Source organism: Centruroides vittatus, unplaced genomic scaffold (assembly GCF_030686945.1).
Source record: "Centruroides vittatus isolate TY-2023 unplaced genomic scaffold, ASM3068694v2 contig_5, whole genome shotgun sequence".
In the NCBI taxonomy this organism is placed as follows: Eukaryota; Metazoa; Arthropoda; class Arachnida; order Scorpiones; family Buthidae; genus Centruroides; species Centruroides vittatus.
In genome coordinates, this window is record NW_027122286.1 from 2,996,402 (window position 1) to 3,016,881 (window position 20,480).

At 27.4% G+C, this 20,480-nt stretch overlaps 1 protein-coding gene across 1 annotated transcript in view; it reads right to left on the minus strand.

Moving 5' to 3' along the window:
- raskol (Ras GTPase-activating protein raskol) overlaps positions 1-15,663 on the minus strand; it is a 112,005-nt gene extending 96,342 nt beyond the window's left edge. The window contains exon 1 of the mRNA XM_067273892.1: positions 15,518-15,663. Coding sequence (XP_067129993.1) covers positions 15,518-15,575 — 58 coding nt within the window. The 5' untranslated portion in view covers positions 15,576-15,663. The remainder of the gene's footprint in view (positions 1-15,517) is intronic.
- Between the last annotated feature and the right edge of the window lie 4,817 nt (positions 15,664-20,480).

The following is a 20,480-nucleotide window of genomic DNA, read 5'->3' on the forward strand; positions in this document are numbered from 1 at the left end:
TCTGTCGCCACGATTTTCATAAAATCTGATAAATTAGTTTACTGATTAAAAATCCATTTAGACAGATTTACGTTCATGACTTACATTAATTCAAAATCTAAAAAAAAAAACAGTTTAAAACGTCAAAACAGTTTTTGCATTTTATGACACAAATAATTTCATTTTTTCAGGACAGAATAATAAATAAAAGTTTATTTGAATCAATTGTAGCATTAAATAACGCCATTGACACGTGACATACTTTTAAAGATAAATTCAAAAATATATAAATTTTTTGTGTGTTTTTCAAGAGAAAAAATGCATATTAAACTATATCAAAGATTTATTCTGCTAAATTAATTCATATTTTTGGATATTTTTAGAAAAATATAGTTCAAAAACCTTATGCATATACATATTAAAAAAATCCAAATATTGGCCTAAATTTAGCAAAGACATTGTCATGCTATGCAAATAATAAACAAACAATATATTTAAAAAAAACAAACAAAATTTAGGTTATTTTTTCCTCTAGTCGATCAACTTTCTCCGAAACTTCTCTAAATGAAAGTCTAGCGAATGTTTTTAGAAGGAACTGAAGCGTGTGTAACATAATTATTGAGCAGAGATGCACTCATACGCATCAAACAAATTACTAAAAATACATTCAAAAATCAGTTTTGATTACAAATTTTTCTTTTTTTAATTTCGAAAACTTCAATAAGATATCGAGTTTTTGGAAATTGTTTGCCTAACATAACTGTAAATACGGCATTTGATGTTCTCACGTGCGAACAAAACAAACCAATTTCTCCAAGCTGTTAGCGAATTTCGAACGATCACATGTTATTTTCCCACACCACACACACACACACACACACACACACACACTTCGTAGACGCCATGATGACCAGACATTCGGGTTTCTATGGCGACACCAATAAATATAATCGATTCGAATTAAATTGAATAATGAACAATCGAGTATAAAACGTAAAAACTAATTTGGTTTTCTCGTGAAAATTTAATTAAATTAAATCTGTAACAAAAATGAACATATTTTGTAAACGTTTTCGTGGTAACGAAGGTTGAAACATTCAAAAATCTGGAATATTTTTATTACAATTGTCTTGAAAAAGTCCAAAAGCCTAGGATCTTTAATCATAATAGTAAAAAAAAGATTTTTACTATTAGATTTAATTATAAATAGATCTTGAAAACTCTAAATCGAAAGTCCTTTATTACACTTAAACCATAAAAAAATATCCTGAAATCTTTTTGTTGAAATTAAACTAAAAAATTTAAAAATAACCTGACTACAGCAGTCGCCTGATTCTTTAATTACGATTAAATTATGAAAAAAAGAAATTCAAAAACTACAAATCCTTAATTATAATTGATATTTAATTGTAAGAAAATGTTACAAAAATCCGGAAAATTTTATTATAATTAAATTTTAAAAAATCCAAATATCTGGAACTTTCATTACTATTAAATCTTGAAATTCCAAAAACCTTGAATTTTTAATTATAACTACAGTATTTTTACAATTAAACAGTGTAAACTTCAAAAACCTGAAATCTTTTATTATAATTAAACCATAAAAAATCCGAAAATCTAGAATACTTTATTTCAATTAAATTCCACAAACATGTAAACATTTACTGTAATTAAATGTTGAAAAATCCAAAAACAATTCGTAATTCTTGTAGTAATTAATCTTGAAAAATTCGAAATTCTAGAATCTTTCTATTACAATTAAATCTTGAAATAGCCAAAAACTTGGAAACTTTATAATAAAATATTCCAGAATTCTGTACTCCTCAAGATTTAATTTATTACAGTTAAATCTTAAAAAAACCAGTATCTTTCGTAGTAATTAATCTTGATAAATTCAAAAATTGTGATGATCTATATTCATTTTGGTGGTAATTTTTGAATAATCCAAAAGTAAATTATTAACATCTTAATTTTTGGATCAATAATTTCTTTCCTAAGACTACAAAATAACGAATTAGCGAAAGTGAAATATAACCTCGAGACAATCTAATGAAAGTAACCGATTTCAAAAGTAAAACGGAAGTCTGAAACAAAAATTCCAAGATATAACAACTGCAATTATCATAATTTCATGAAATTTTCCACAAAGACTCTCAAATTTACTGAAATATTATAGTAAAAACTTCTTCCAAAACACAAATCCATTACTTCATAATGGAAACTAATGAAAATACTTTCAGAACAAACCAGTATTAACTATTGTAAGATATTAATGAAACTTAAAAGCGTACGTCTGTGTGTATATGGATGTAACATCATAAAAACAAAAAAACCTCAACAATGAACACTACGTGAATAGATTTTATTAAAGTGACCATGAATGGAGGATAATAGTGAATTTGCCCAATGTTTATTTAGGAAATCACGCATAGCGTGCCACGAGTATGCTTTAAAGAAAAAAAAATTATCTAGTGTTAGCACTATGTCGAGGTCATACGTTTGAGGTCCCGGAAATGGGGCAGGTTGTTTTGCTTGTTCTCCTAACACCACCACCTGTCTGTATTTTCGTCTCTGACCTTCTTCTCACGTTGCATTGTTCATAAACATCCTTTCTTCGTAATAAAGGAGACAAAAAAAAGGGACTTTATCATCCATCATCATTGACGATAATAAGGCGCATTGTAGTTATCTAAAAACACAATTTAACCCACATATTCTTTATTAATTACCACTTACTATTATTATTTCTTCTAAAAACGTTACTTGAAAGCAACACTGTTTCGTAATCAGTAGAGGGTATAATGAATTCGTTATTCTTTCTCTTCTGATAATAACCATTCTAAAACATCTACATGTATGTGAACTTTGTTTTTCTCACACGAGAAATACACAGTAATCGATACCCATATATTTCACATCATACGATCGATGTGAGTGTTATTAAACTGCACATTTTATACTTAAAAAAATAACACTCCAATTACATCTTTAACCTTTATAACATTCAAATATATAAAAAATATTCGAAATATTATAAATAATACCTTAAATTTTTGTGTTAATATTTAAAAGATTTATCATTTAACAATAAAAATGTCAATAATTAAAAGCGTTTTTAAATGTAATTAATATATATCTTTAATATATATTTTTTACTTTATAAATATACACCTAAAGGTATACATCAAAGCATATGTATATCTAAAATGTATATGTTTAGGTAGACATTAAAAACATGAAAGGCTTTAGGCATACATTTCTACTTACATATGTAATACATGTACTTACAAATTTTGTAACTACAGTACATATAAGCTTCAATAGATCATTTTGATTCAGATTTTGAAGTATAATTCTTAACCATTTGTTTAAATACATCAAAAATGCATTTAACAGTATTAATAATTAAAATAAATTTATTATTTTAAATCATTTTTATAAAAATTATTATGCAATACATTATATTGTAAATATGAATAAAAACAAAACTGTTATGTTCGCTAAATTCACATTTTTCTATCATTCGAAATATTTAAGAATTGCTTTTATACCTAATTAATTTAATATCTGGTGCTTTAAATCATTTTCTGAAAGAGTTAGTCTACAAATTTAAATCTGTATAAAAATAGTTCCTTTGTGTTTGTTAAATTTGCATTTTATCGTTATAAATACATTTAAATATAAATTAAACCTGTTTTTAGATCTCATTAATTTAGATTTTACGCTGTAAAATTCTACCTATATATAAGCCCTATATGCTTGTAGGTGTTTATTTACACATAATTTACAACACTGTACTCAAGAGATTGAAAATGTATATCTTTGATGTATACCTAATTATAGTAATTTTGTAAAGATATACATTAATATATATCTTTACACAAGTATCATGTACATAAAAGGTATGCATTTACATATCAATACATTCGAAAATAACCTCTTTGCATTTACTAAAATTATATATTTTTGTCATTTTAAATAAAGTAAAAATTGTTTTAGATAAAATTAATTTAGATTTAAACATGTTTTAAATTATTCGCCTAAAGATTTAAAAAATTATATAATACAACACTTTATAATTTAAATAAAAATAACTCTTACACAATTGTTATAATTACACTTTTTGTCACTATATATACGCATTTAAAGTAGTTTAAAAAAAGGTTTTTAAACCTAATTAAAGCATAATCATAACATCAATTAAAGTGAGTTATTTATATTCCATCAACGAGACGACCAAATGGTGTAAGGACATTAGCAGCCATAGTGAGAATTCGTGTCGTTCGAGTCGAAAATGAATTGGGAAAGTGGCTTGCTCACCTTCTGTCACATCCGGTCATAGATTCACTCGGTATAGGTTACCTGACAACTTATAGTTCCCACGATGAGATTGTCTGGGTGATTCTCCCCTCATAAAATGAGGGATAGAGATTCCCAGAAGACATTATTCACAAAGGAAACAATTTTAACTTAACAATCTAACAAAAACTATCAATTAATTCAGAATATACGAGACAGGATAAAGGCCGAAATGTTAGTTTTAAATTTATAAGGTGAATATAAATTTAAAACTATGTTAAATATCTTGTGTTTTTTACACGTTAAATTGCGTGTTGAAAGCTTTAAATTTATAATGTTTTAGAATTTAGTTGCATTCTCGTGTGACGATTTTAAATCAAAAAGCATTGAAACTTTGGTTTGTCAGTCGATTAATTAGGAGGAATTTTATCCTGTTTTCAATCACGAAAATAATTTTTTGAGAGGTTTTACGGCCAGACATACAAATATATGGATGTAGCGAACATAAAATTCCATCTTTTTAGCTTTGTAATTTCGTAGAAAGATAGATTTTTTTTTTTTTTTTTTTTTTTTTTTTGTGTGTGTGTGTGTGTGTGTGTGTGTGTGTGTGTGTGTATAAGCTGCTAGAAATAATTTTTCAAGAAGAGATGTAATTAGTTATGAAATTATTTGGATAATCAGGTGTTATTGTATTTGTATGTCAAATACAATAACACCTGAAAGTTTTAACTCTAGCGATTTTTGTACGCAAAAACTTGTGATTGGACAAACAGTCGAGCAAAAAATGCATAAAATCTTTAAACTATTTAATAATAAATATTCTCAAAGATGTATCCAAAAATTTAATTATGAAAAAGAAAAAAGAAACGATAACACAAACAACACATAACTTAAAAAAAAAAAAAAATCATATACGTGGAGATCGCGACACTAACACAATAACTATAACAACAGGGGCGATGTAGTCATAGCAACTAGTTGTTATGGCAATATTTTATAGGAAATAAAGGAAGAAAAAAAGGAAGAACGAAGGATCAATTTACTGACTTTCAACATCAATTTAATATTTTAAAAATCCTGAGTTAGACAATTAAGACTTCAATTAGTAAAATTCGAGAAGCACTTTAATGTTCCCACTTAAGTAATAAATAAGGTGGGTTGCTTAGTAGTACATACTGTGAGAATTACGTCATTGTTTCCGTTGGGTCAGGAATTATGGGCCAACTGGTGACTCACTAAACTAACATTACATATTGTCTCTGGAGAAAAACTCCAATTTGATTGAGTAAGTAACTTCGTGCACTTTTTCTTCGGTTTAATTTAACATTTTCAATTTTGATGTTAATTTTTTGTAAAGATAATTTAAATTTATTTATTTTTTAAAATTTCAAACTGGATAAGGAAGAGAAACTATAGAATTCACAGTATTAAAAGACAATTATTTTTTTTTCTACCTAAAACATTCGTTACTTAATCAATTATTCTCTTGAAAAATTAGAGAAAAATTCAAAATATTCACTCTTTAATTTTCAATTAAGGAAGATAAATTATCGAATTTACAGCACTAAAACCAGTTTTTCTCTACTTAAATATCACTTCACAATTCAAATTTATTTAATCTTTTAAATAATTTCTTATAAATTATTATTCTTTTTATTCAGGAGGTAATTAAAATAAAAAGATTCACGATAACGAAATATATATATTATATACGAATGACGAAATTATATATATATATAAAAATCAAATTGACTAAATGACGTACAGCACATCTTTTAAATTATACGTAATTAATATTTTTAAAATAAATTATTGTATTTTTATATTGAAGTATTCAGATATTGCCGCGAATTCTTTCGTGGTATGACAATGATATGACATCAGAAAGAAATGATTATTTTCTTCGCCAATTACCATATTTTTTCACGAAAACTGGTTTCTTACTCAAACATCGTCAGATGATTTCATTAAAGTACGAAAGTTTTGTATAAAATAAACCTTTTAAAGTGTTCTAAAACAACTTCAATTATGAAAAAATATTTTGTATTTTTATTTAAAATTATTTTATTGTATTTTTAAGAGGCGTGTTTCGTATTTTAAAATTCAATTTAGTTCATGAAGAGGGAGTATTTTTTAAATATTTTTTTCATGTTCTTTTTATCTAAATTAGAATCTAAAGATGATGTTTCTGATTCAGTTAACTCGTCTACACTCACATTTTCTACGTCCCAGTTGTAGCTCCAATGGTACATTACTCCTTGACCTACTTACAGACAGGTAGACACGCCCGACTGTCACAATTTATGCGGACAATACTGTCATAAGTCGGGCAGGGATGACAAAAGTTTGATATTTTATATTCTCCTTAAAATAGGAACTATGTCATTACGAAATTTAAATCCTGTCACGTGACACGGAGCGTCAATCAAAATCGGCGATTTTTTGACAATTAAATTGGTTAAAAGATTTTAAAAATGGTATTAAATTACGTAGAAAAGACTACTTAATGATGGTAATTAAATGTAATAATTTTATTTAAGAATTACATTATATAATTGGCGAATCTTTTTTTATATTAAATAAAAAGGCTTATTAAATGAACAATATATAAATTCTTTAAATGTCACCTATAACAATCGATCAATTTTCGATACGAGGAATTCCACGTGATTATCGAAATTATGTCCATCTCATTGTTTACTTAATCACGTGACGCTAAATGTTCAATTTCGCGTAACCATAGCAACATCACGTCACCGATCTCGTGAGAAATCGAACGTTGCGAAGAGAACGAAGAGAGTATAAAAAAAGTAAATCGAAAAATTTATTCTGTGCAAACGATTACGTAATTCAGCTTTAAAATAAATGAAAATAGTTACTCGTATTATTATTTTAATTGAAATTATATTATTAATAATTCATAAAACTTATTTATTCAGATTGTTTTAAAACTCTGAATAGTATGACGTCATCACTAAGCCAACGAATAGTCTTTTCTTTTTAATTTAAATTTATAAAAGCGCTTTTATAAATTTAAATTACTTTATAAAGTTTAATAATAATAAAAGTTGATTTTAGTTTCTGTTATCCGAAACGCATTTAAAATTTAATTATACAATCGAACCTAACCCGAAACCTTCAAGCAAACCATACGCCATTTTGAACGTCGGAATGACGAGCAGAAGATTAAAACAGACAATAGGAAAGGAGACTCTGATCGATAAACTTTGATACGACGTTATTAATGTAGGCAATTACACGGAAGGGTAACTGAGTGTGACGTCACAGGACGTGATTCATCGATTTCACTCGAGGGAAGGGAAAGGGAGGAGGAAGAAGCTCGGGAGCATGCAGCCACATTATACAATGTGGTAGGCGCTATCACGTGATTGCGAGAGCTCTCGCCTTTTTCTCGCGGGATTTAGAGATCGAATCACGCATCACGATCACGCGATAAAAAATCAAGATGGCGACTTGTTGCAGTACATAATTGCGCCATGGGACTCATTTTTGTAACCTAAAACAGGAAAGAGTTTAAAGACGATTAAAATATCATCACGTCATAATTTGAAAAAATAACCAAATAAATGATTAATGATACAGAAACACCACGAAAAACAATTAAAAAAAATAATAATACTAATATCACTTAATTCTACCGTTTATCTCTTCGTACGTTAACTCAGTTCTCAAAACTAATGAATGATTGTAGGAAATTACGTATCGCGAATAGATTTTATCGCATTTTTTCAATCGAAACAACAATTTTAAAAAGTTTTGAGAATTCCACGCTTGAAATGAAACGAAATGAAATCATCTCTCATATTCACTGATGTATATAGTTCTCTCTCTCTCTTTCAGGTAAGTGACTATCTCTGTCCTTGACAATATCCTGTTACCTCCTCTTCACGCAAATAATACATCTAAAATTCGGATACAAATTTTTCAAGCATTCGCAATAGTCAAATCGCTCTATTATCCTAAGAATCCAATTGAGTAGTTTATTTTTTCTATTACATCTCGGAGTATCTGATTTTAATAAAGCGAAAAGTCCAATTGTGTAACGAGTCATATCACTACTGTAGTACGTTAACTCTATTGACTAATAAAATAAATTTCTACACAGATGAACAATTTGTGATATTTTAGTTTACGTAGTTTTGATTGAAGCTTCTGTTTTAATAGTCCATGTCTGCGTATTCGTTTCAACGGTCCATGCTTATCTCAATGTAGAATATTGAAAAAGATATATTGTAGTACATACTAGTAAGGACTACTAAAACAGATACCAAAAAGTATTCGTTTAGATCAGCGGTTCCCAACCAGTGGTCCGTGGACCACCAGTGGTCCGCAAGAGCTAAAATATGGTCCGCGAAAGATTTAAAACTTTTATTTATTTTAAATTATTATTTCCATATTGATACAAACTGAATTTAATTTTTACTAAAAATGTCATGTTTTCTATTATAATGGTACGGTTAAAGCAAAAGTCTTGAGTTTAACGATTACTTATATTAAAAGTTTTGATTAAAGTTTATTTTTCTTAAATCTTGTGGTCCCTGTTAACAACAATGAAATCAAAGTGGTCCCTGGTCAAAAGAAGGTTGGGAACCACTGGTTTAGATAGTCCATTGTGGAGTATTAGCCTCAATAATTCTTAATAAGTTATCTGTTTTAATATTCCATATCAGAGTATCTGCTTCAATAGTTCATATAATACTACCTTCTGAACTAATACAAAGAAATATTTATCTCGCTTCAGTAGTTCCTACTGGAAACGTTTTAATAGTTAATATCAAAGCACTCGTTTCTGAAGTCCTTATCGAGATACCTATTTTACTACCACATTCCACTAGTCAATCAAGATAAAGTACACTCTTGATAATCCGGCATACTCCCATTATAATATGTTTGTTTTATTCTTTTTTTTTAAATGCATAACACATACAAGCTGTAATATTAAATTTAATAAAGAATAAAACTTAGATACCCTATCAATATACATAATTTCACAACAAAATCAGTACAGATTCTTTTTGGAGCCTAAAGCCAATGAATGACGTTACCTGTCTCTCATCGGTACGTGGCTTTAGGCCTATACACTCTCAGTAATGCGGCATGTTCGCTAATCTAGCATCCCTCTGTGCAAGGAATGGCCAGATTAGCAATGCTGGTCTGGTGTATATGTTTTATTAACGCAAAGGCTCCAATTATAAATAGAAATTCATTACACTATCTACTGTATCTATTTTAGTAATCCATATAATATTAGGAGTCCATACTGTTTTAGTAATCGAATGGTCCAGCTGTTTATTAGACCATTTCGTAAGTCCATGTTGAGATAATTATTTTAATCGTCTATAGTTAACGGGCTATCAAAACGGTCACTCTTCCGGCCACGTGATTAAAATAAAAAAAACCAATTTAATTTATTACCATAGTAGTTGTAGTACTAGTACGGTTATATTTTACTATCGTAGAAGAAAACAATTAAATTGTTTCTATAATAGCAATTAAAAATTGCTGTTACAGTAACGATTTTAATAGTTTTATGTGGTTTATATTTAACAACAAAGTCTTTGTTTAACTTCCCAAGTTATGTGGAATTATTTTATAATACACTACGATTATAATAAGCTATACAGTATTTTACAGTAAATTAAGCACGGTATACCTGTACCGTATTATAAAATCATGATAATAAATTGAACTTAAAATATTACTCAATAATGACAACAAATCATTAAATGATACGCGTTTTCGCGACTTTACATTTAAAAAAAGAATCTGTTAAAGGCATGTAAAGACATGCAAAAACATGCTAAAATCACGAAAACTATAGAAGAAAATCTGATTTCGTGACAGTTTCCTAAAATAATATTAAAATTATGGTTAATAATGACATTAAATTCTCAATCTAGTGACAGATTCTCATACATTTTCAATGAGATATCACTTGTATATCATTACTAAACCAACATATTGCGGCATGCTTTCAATGTAACATAATCTATCATATTATGTTACTATGTTAATATTTTATGACAATATATTTTTAATGTCACACAACATCTCGCATAGACGAATAGTACTTTTACATCTACATAGCGGCTTACTAACTGGACCATGTTTCAATGAGCTTTAACAACAAAGTTTCAGAGTTGTTCTGCAAGTTTTCGAACGATAACAAAGCTCCAGTTACTCGAAAATCTCGTTACACGTTTATGAGTTACTGATATTCGAGCGAAGATAATACGTTGTAGAGTTAATATAGTATAATGAATCGGATTACCATATATAAACCATCATCATGAATGGCTTTCTGACATTATGCGCTACAGAATACTAGCTTGTATGGTACGATAGTTAACAGTCTTGTCCCCCATGTGAATCGAATAAAGATGTTTTCTCATCCGAAAATGTTAATTTGATAATTACTGTACTCATCTACACAGTAAGCAATCATTGTTAAGCAACACTAGAGTAAAAAAGTCACAACTCTTTGTCTTCTTATATCACAGCTAATATAGTATATGGCATCCGAATCGATAATTACATGCACTCGAAAGAATAATAATAATACTATTCAACTTTATCGATCTATTCACACTTTCGATCACATTTATCTTCTTGAAAACTGTTTCTAGAAACGTTCTCGACAATTTTTATTCATTTATTCACGTTTGGATCGACGAAACAAGCGTGAAATTAACCGGGGCTCGCGGCTTACCGGTTAGGAAGTTGTAATTTATATAACGTGCCTTTCGAATAAAGAATTGTTGATATTCATCGTGTCTTTTAATCCAATAAACATTTTGTTATCGTTTCAAAAGAGATCACTTGTCATAATCTGTACACTTTGACATTTTAATAATGAGAAATAACGTAGTTCTTGTTTATCTAGTTCAAACATCTCATTCTTCATTAACCAACCGTACAATGTGTGTGTATTTAGCTTAAAATGTATTAATGACGATTTAAAAAGATGTATTTCAAAGTTTTATATAATTTTTAATATATTTATGATTAAAATGTTTTTTTGATTTCAATAAAATATTCATCGACTCGAAGGGTATAATACACATTTCTAAATTAATTAGTGAAGTATCATGAATGTTATCAATCAAATTTTTTTATAACATTGTTACGTAGAGCTTCGTAGATTAATTTAACTAATAAAGCTGTCAGAAAACGGTTTATGCGGGAGAGGAAAATAAAATTTGCTGTAAAAATCGATCCAAATCACTTTGCGATCTTTTATTACTACAGCAGCACGAGCTTCTGCTGCTGCTGCTGCTGCTGCTACTTATTCAGGGGCAATGTTATGTCAACGGCAACTTTAAATGATGATTAATTGAAGGAATGTAAAGCGTTTCTCTCATAAAATAGCACCGTCACGTGACTCATTAGTACATTTAACGGAATTTCTGAGCGTTTAATATTACCATAATTCTATCTTGTTATAATAATATATTGACGAGAAAGATGTTGGACTTACAGTATGTGTTTCGTCACCTAATAATAGCAAATATATTTTTCTTCGCCTAACAGCACGTGTACCCCCTGTAAAACGTGTTGTAGTAGATTCACTTTTTTCAACACCTAATAGCATCTTTACACGTTACTCTGCATCATTTCATGTTACAACTGGAGACAAGTGCCACACTGTTAATACAACAGAAAATGAGTCTTTCGTATACAAATATACTGTAGACACGAATTGGTGTTATAATAGTAATAAGAACAAATTTTATGTAATATTATAGTAGAAAACAGGGGAGAGGAAAAAAACCCGATAAAATCCAAACAGAAGCGTGTGTTATACTCGCTAAATCATAAATATTTAAACAACCTACAAAACAATCGGTTCTTTGAAGAGGTACAAAAATCTCCGTTATTACCATACTAGAATATAAAATAACCAAAAAGACGATTATATCAGAAAGAATCATCTTTGTTACTATAGGAGCAGAGAACACGTAGAGTCCACAAGTTCCCCCACTTATCAATGATTTAAATCGCACCTCGACGTGACGCGACTGCAAGAAAACAAGCTCAAGAAGTGCTACGGCAGAGGTGTGCAAGTTACAATGATGATGGAAAAGATTGGTCACGTGACCGTCGAGAGACTTCCCAAAGAACCGACCTCGAAGTGTTCGTGCCTAAGCGATGACTATAACCTCTACATGTTTCACCTTTACCGCGCAATTCCGGAAACTCCTAATAAAGCTATTCTGATCACACGACTTCCGAAATCTATTCTGATCACGTGACTGTTATTCTTATTAGTCGCGTGACTATATAAAACTTCGTAACCCCGTGACTATCCTTCTCTTGTCTCGCTTATCCGGATTCATCTTCGAGTAGACGAATCGGATAATCAAAATATCTTGGCTTAATATAATTTTTATAGAATGGAACCTAATAATCTAGAAAAAATAGCCTTTGTACAGAGCGATCAATATAAAGTAGAGCAGATAATCTTCCAGATTATTTAAAATCAAAGATTCCCCGTAACGATTTATCTACAGCTTTATATAAAAACATATAATTAAAATTTTTTTTGGTGCCTATCTTCGTTAAACTGGCCTAAAGATCTATACAGGTTTACACGTATAAATATTTTACACACGTCTACAAACAGTAATATTCATTTTTTACTTTATCTATCTTTAGATATAACAATAATAATAATAATAATAATCCTAGAAGAACGTTTTAATAGTGATTATCCGAGCGTTACAAATTATAACTATTTATTCTAGAATAAGCACTTATTCTAGAGTATTCTTTGAAAAATGTTCTATGATGAATTTATTAAAATCCTTTTATTCTATAAGAATAATAAAATATAAGATAAACTCATTGCAGAATATTCTTGAAATAATATTTTATAATTAATTTGTTCTAGAATAAATTTAGAATATTACTCCAGAAGATATTCTAAAATTTATTCTCTAGATTCTAGAGAATACATCAACATCTATTTCTAGAGAATATCTTCGAATCTAGGAATGAAAAACAAAAACGTAACTGTTCCAGTATGAGTAATATCAAATTAATTTATTCTCTGGAATATTGATAACGGATCATTTATTTTCTAGAACAAATATTCTACGATCGCATCTACAGAAATCTTTAATAAATAAATAAATCGGATTAATATTTGAAAATCACAGCTTTAAATGGAAATTAAATTTTGAAGATATTTAAATATTTTTGATATAGTAGAACCCGCATTTACGACCTAATTTTATCACAAAAAAAAAAAAAATAAACGCCGTAAATCGAACTCAAATTTTTCATGCTTTGAATCATAAATTGAAATTCTGCTTTTGGGAATAAATTTTGAATCGTATAAAACCACATCGAAATGGAAATATAAAATTATAATTACAGGAAATTCCATATCAGTCGTAAGAAAGGGGGATTGTAAAGGGAGCGATCGTAAAGCGGGGTTCTGATCTAGCATCTACACACTTTAAATGTGCAGATAATCGATAAATCTGTACTTTGCAGATAATAATTTGTTATTAATATGTGAATTATGCATAATCTGTATCATGTACCGATATATAATTTGTATAATGTGTATTATGTAGCCTACACATTATCAAACGCGCTCTGGAGCAACATAATAATCTGCATAAAAAATAAATGAAGTTCAACTGGAGATAATGAAACAAAATAATTTTTCTTATAAAATCCAGAAAAACGAGAAATCCTATTAATTATCAAGATGATAAATCTTTACTTTTTCTCGAGAAATAATGAATATCTACAGATTTACAAAGCACAAGATAGTAAAAATCTCGTAAAAGACACGCCAAAACTATTTAGAATTCAACATAATCTATGATAATGAAATAGGATGGGCGTAAATTTAATTGATTATCCACAACCTCTTTTTCTTCTATTCGACCATTTTAAAATGCATGAGATTGTTTAAAGAGGAGCATCTAGAAAACCTCATAATTCACAATTTTTCCTTCTCCGTGTATAAAATATTATCTGGAAGCATTATCCATTATCATTATCCATTGGTAAGGTAAGAGTCGCCTGTCTTCTTATCACATTATGAGATGCTCATGATATAGGAACGAGGTAGGATTTTTATTCTTCGAGTTTAGAAAAGTGATGAATGGCAAGAATTAACTCTAATTTTTTATGATTTACTTAAAATAATAATAATAAAAAAAATGTTTTTATATACAAAAATTGCTGGAATTTCAAAAAATTTAAATGTTTTTAAAGAAAAAGTCTTAAAATATTTTTTAAAAATACTAAAAATAGAATAATTTCTAAATTTTCAATTATTCTCTGTAAGATATATTTAAATTCTAATTTTAAGTCCATATTTTAAATCATTCTTTTCAAATATACAAGCACTTTTAAACAAAAATTCAAAAATTATATACAAAAATCATTATTTTCTAAATTTATAAATAAAATAAAATTTATATATAATTAAAAAATTAAATTTTTTTATTGATACAATCAATGTCCATCTTTTTTTTTTAGTTGAAAACACATTAATAAATTTAAATACAGCAAATACAGAAATAATAATATAAATAAGAATTTAAATTTTCTAAATATAAATGCATAAATTAATAATAAATTATTTTTGTTATTTTTTTTTCAGTAAATCTGTGTAAAGATATGAATCTTTATAATGAGATCCATATCTAAAATAATTTCTCTCATAGAAAACCTAACAAAAAAAATATATATATATATATTCATAAACAATATAACAAATGAATTTTTATATATAATAACTGAAGAATATCATTTATTATATCATAAAAATATTTTTATGTGCATTCCAAATTCCAAAGAAGTCAAATTTTCATGTAGAAATAGAAGAAAAGTGATGTTTCATGTAAAATGTGCTGTTTAAAGCAAGGATCAGATATATAATAAATTATTATAGAATTTTTAAAGATTAATCATTAGAAATTTTATGATTTTTTTCTGTTTTATTAATGTTTACATATATATATATATAAATGACCTTAAAAAAGATTGAAGATGTAAAAAAAAAACTGGAGAATGAAGTGTAATAATATATTCGAGTGGATCCTAAAAAATGCCGACTTATAATTAGTATGTAAAGTATAAATATAGTAGATTGAAGATATGAAGGTACTAAAAGAGGAAGTGAAGACCCACCGCGTTAGCCCACATGCAGGGTGATTGAACTGCTTCTACACAAACGTTTAAAAAGTGTACTTACCGCATATATTTAACCATCCTTCTACTCTACAGGGATATTCGCATCTTTTTCTCGACATACCGACACAAATCTGTGAAGTTTTGATCGATTTTTTCGAATATTTTTCACCCTAAACGCTTCCCATGCTTTTCTGTACGGAAGAACTACTTGACTGATATAGTTCGCTTCCTCCACGCCAGGGGCAATAATGCTTCGTGACGTCATTGCCGCTTTTACGTCTCTCTGACGTCAGATCGATATTTTATTTATTTATTTATTTATTAAAACGATCGAAACGTGTTTTAAGTTATTCATTTTAAAATATTTATTCGGTAATAAATATAAAATTAATGAATAACTAAAAACCTATATTCAGATTATAGTTTTATATTATAAAAATTTAGTATTAATAATTGTTTAAATACTAATAAACGATCAATTATTAAAAAATTTAAAATGTATTTAAATTTTATGTAAATAAATTCAAAAGATTTTATTAAAATATTTAAATATATTTTAAAAATTTTAAAATTATATAAAACAAAATTTTTGTATATAAGTGGCACCATCTTTCGACTAAAACCGTCACTAAATATGCATGAATTTTGTTAAAATGTTAAAATTTGCTTTAAACATAATTTAACAAAATCAAAGTATTATCATTAATTAAATTATATTACTAAATTAAACAATCTAGGGCATACGGAAGATTTAAAAAGAAAGAAAAACAAAATTTATTTTAATGTATGGCAGACCTACTTTAAGAGTTAAAATAGGGCAAAATGTTCTCGAGTTATTTTCCTCTAGATACAATTTATATAGATTAATTATTAATTATAAATTTAAAATGAAAAAAACCAAATTATTTCTATTAAAAATAATAAGGAAATAGAAAATAAATGTTGATATTTATCTAATTTTTTCCTTTATTTATTGAGTAAAATGCTATTGAAATTTTAATTATTCAAGAAATTTTAAAAATTTTGAATAAAAAATTTATTTTAAATAATATAAAAAATAATTTACATTATTTTTGTACATTTATGGCCAAATTTAACCTTTAATATGGCATATAAAATGCACATTAATTAAGTTATTTTTATATTTATTAATTAAAATGGCCTTAATTCATTTTTCTCATAAAAAATATATTTAAAAAATTTTTAAAATGAGAATAATATAAAAATCTTTTCTGTAAGATTTAACATTAAAATTTTATTTTACAATATTCCAAAATAATAATAATAATTATTATTATTATTTAATTTTAAAATTAAATATTATATTTTTACATAATTATGATTTAAAAAATTGATTTAAGCTTATAACAATAATATGGAAAATAATTATTTAAGTTTTAATATATTTTAATGATCCTTCCAGTCATATATTTAATTTAAAACCTTTTTTTCATACTGAACTTTATAAATTAATATACGTTATTATAAGAAAATATTTTATATAAACAATAATTTGTTATTATTATTTTAATTACAGTATAAATAATATCAGTTTATTATTTAACTGTATAAAGATTTATCTTCAGTACCAGTATAAGCAAAATATATAATTCGATCTTCCAATCTTCCACTATAAATATATATATATATATTACATGATGTTGATATATTTAAAATTGATATACAAAAGACCAAATAGGAGAAGCTAGCAGGGCCGTTTGGGCTTGATACCGCATATAGAAGGGTCTCAAAATATAATATTTTATGTAAAAATGTGATAAAAGTTAAGTTATACTTTCATTTTGATAAACAATGAAAAATCTGTTTTTACTTATTTTATTCACATATTTTTTTGATTTTCTAAGAACAAGATTCCACATTTGTAGAGTAGGATCAGTCACCACGAATGTACAGTACATAATTATCAGCACAATTAAAGGCATATAACAATCAAATTGCTTAAAAATAATCCTATCATCTTCAGTTTTCCTTATTTGTAAAGGATTTATAAATTGCTTAAATGTTAAGGAGTGGAAACTTCAAGAAATGTCTCTAAATTACAAGTTTTTGTAACTGTTTTATCAGATATTACAACTATTCATCACTAATTACCTTGACAAACAAGTCACAGAAGCTAAAATTGAGTTTTTTCTTATCTTGAATCTTTCATTTTATTTGATGGACTAAAAAATATCAAATATCATTAATGGAAATGTGCATAGCAACTTACAGAAAAATATGTAATTTATTTTATGCATCAATGCTTATAAATTTTTGTAGTTTATTAATTAAGTTCCTTTACATATGAATTACTTAATATACAAAAAAAACAACTAAAAAAATTGATGATATAGTTGATAGAAATTTATTTCAACCATATCCATTAGAAATATATCATCCATATCCACAACTTTATCATCTAACAAAATGCTCTTTCAAGGGTAGCTAATTTATATCATTTGCAAAAATAGCTAAGCATAGCAATTACAATATCATGATTAAATCAATCATTGCTATCCTCTTTACATGTTCTGATGGATCATTTAACTTTTAAATATGTTATTTGTATATATTGAAATGAATTATTTTCCTTAATGACTGTTAATTTAGGTTTATATTAAGATTATAAATATCAAATAGTAATTACAAAATTGTTACATTTAATAATCTTGTTAAATAAAATCTTAGATTAGTAGTTGTACAGGTTTACGTGATCATTAAATTATCCTTTAATGAGGACGTTAACATCTATTGATTTAGTTGTTAGCAAGTACAAATGCAACCATCTTCTGTAAAACGATACTGATACAAAATAGTTTCTAAGAGGATTTAATTAAATTCTGTTTTTCAAAATATTCTAATTAAATCCTAGCTAAAATCTATAACAAAAATGATACTGGTACTTTGTACTAACATTTCTCTTATATTTCATAGATGACATTGATAAATGAATATTTGTATAATTATATCCAAGATATTTATTTCAATTTTTTGTGACATTTTAAGTATTGGAATTTTATTTCAACACTTAATATTTTTTAATAATGGAAAAAATATACTTACAATTAAACTTTAGAACTTTAATATTAATTTTGGTGGCCAGATGACAAAGCATAATTTCAACCTACTACTCTGGGAAGGCCTGGGTGTCCTGGTCAGAATCTCAAATCTGCATAGTTTTTTCATATACACTACTTGGCAAATGGTCATTGGACACATGTGGCCATTTATTTATCACTGTCCCCTCAATAATCAGTAACACGTCCACCCTTAACAACAGTAACACAATGGGGCATACTTTCCACAAGATCATGCAGTGCTGATACTGGTATATTCTGCTATTCCTTCTTCATAACAACAGTCAATTTGTGATGGAGTTAGACTGGTCCAGTCTGTCCAAGATGCAACACTGTATAATGTCCCAAAGAAGCTGAGATCAGGCCACTGGCTGGCCAGTCCATTCTTTGTGCATGCTCCTTTGCCCATACCTCCAACCTGTATGATTTGATTTAGTAATCAATGGCTGGCCATAATAACTTTTTGTAACATTTCTTTTGTAACATCCTAGATGAGACAGATGCTCCTGTGAACTGCTGAAACCTGAAGTGGATGGTTACAAAGCTTTTCATCCTGTATTTTTGTAACCTCCTTTCAGAGAGCTTTATGATCTCTGTCCACTATTAACATAAATCTACCTGACTCTAGTTTATTCTGGACATCCATCCATATCCATCTTTCTTTCTACATTCTACAAGGACATAGAGGATTTTGCATATTATAGCTTGCTTGCAATGTGACACCCCACAATCATGCCCTTTTGAAACTCCAACAATTGATAGACCATAATCACATCAAAGCATGTAGATTTCTATATTTACCATTGCATGCATGGTATTTATTAAATAGGAGGAATATATAATTTGCATAAATGCTCCAAATCACTATAGGCAAGGATGTTCAATGACTTTTTTCCAAGTAGTATACATAATCAAGTTATCATTATCATAAACGGTCTATTGGTGCCCATGTGGTAAATAACAATTATTTAGAAAAACATTATTATACTATCATTTGAAATCTTTACCATTTATAATGTTTTTGTCATCAGTTATGCTATTTGTAAATTTTATTTTATTCAATAAATTTGATAATTTTGGATAGTTTCTGTCCAATTAGAAATATTTGAGAATTTTCAAAAATTAAATCAAATTATATCAATAGCAAAACAATTTTCTAGTGATCTACTTGGTGAATACTAAAAAATCAATCAGTTTTAAAATCTAACAATTTACAGAAAATATTTTAAAAATCTTTAAGCATACAGAATCTATATTGAGATGTATTTCATAATTCAACAGAACTTGATAATAATTACCGTATTTTACGGACTATAAGACGCACTTTTTTCTTCGAAAAATTGCCTCCAAAATTCAGGTGCGTCTTATAGGTATTTTTTTAAAAAATTGCTTAAAAATTAAGGTGCGTCTTATAGTCCGTAAAATACGGTATAGCAATTTAAATTTTTGTTCCTCTTGAAACTTTATATTATATAAAGTGTTTATGTATATTTTTACATAAGTGTCTTTTAAAAAGGTATAAAATACATATACAGCATATATATCCTAATATATGTGATTCAAGAAGATAGCCCAAATGGATGGCTGAGGACATTTGAGAAGAGATGATGTTAAGTTTGGGGTCAAAGGTGAGAGAAGGGTGTGGAGTGTGGGGATGAAATTGGAGGGAGATGTCGAGTTTGGGAATGAAGTCAGAGTATGTTGTGAAGGGCTGTGATGAAGTTGTAGTTAGACTTAGCGAAAGTTGTAAGCAGTGAATAAAGTATTTTGTTTAAGTTTTGTTGTATTGGTTAGTAGCATAACTTATATAAACACATATATAAACCAAATGGACTTTAGAATCAACAAAGTTTATGAATTTAATTTTTTTAAAATTCATAAAAAAATTTTGTCATAATAATTTGAAATCCAAAATTCATCGTTATTTGTAAAGAAATTTGAATATTT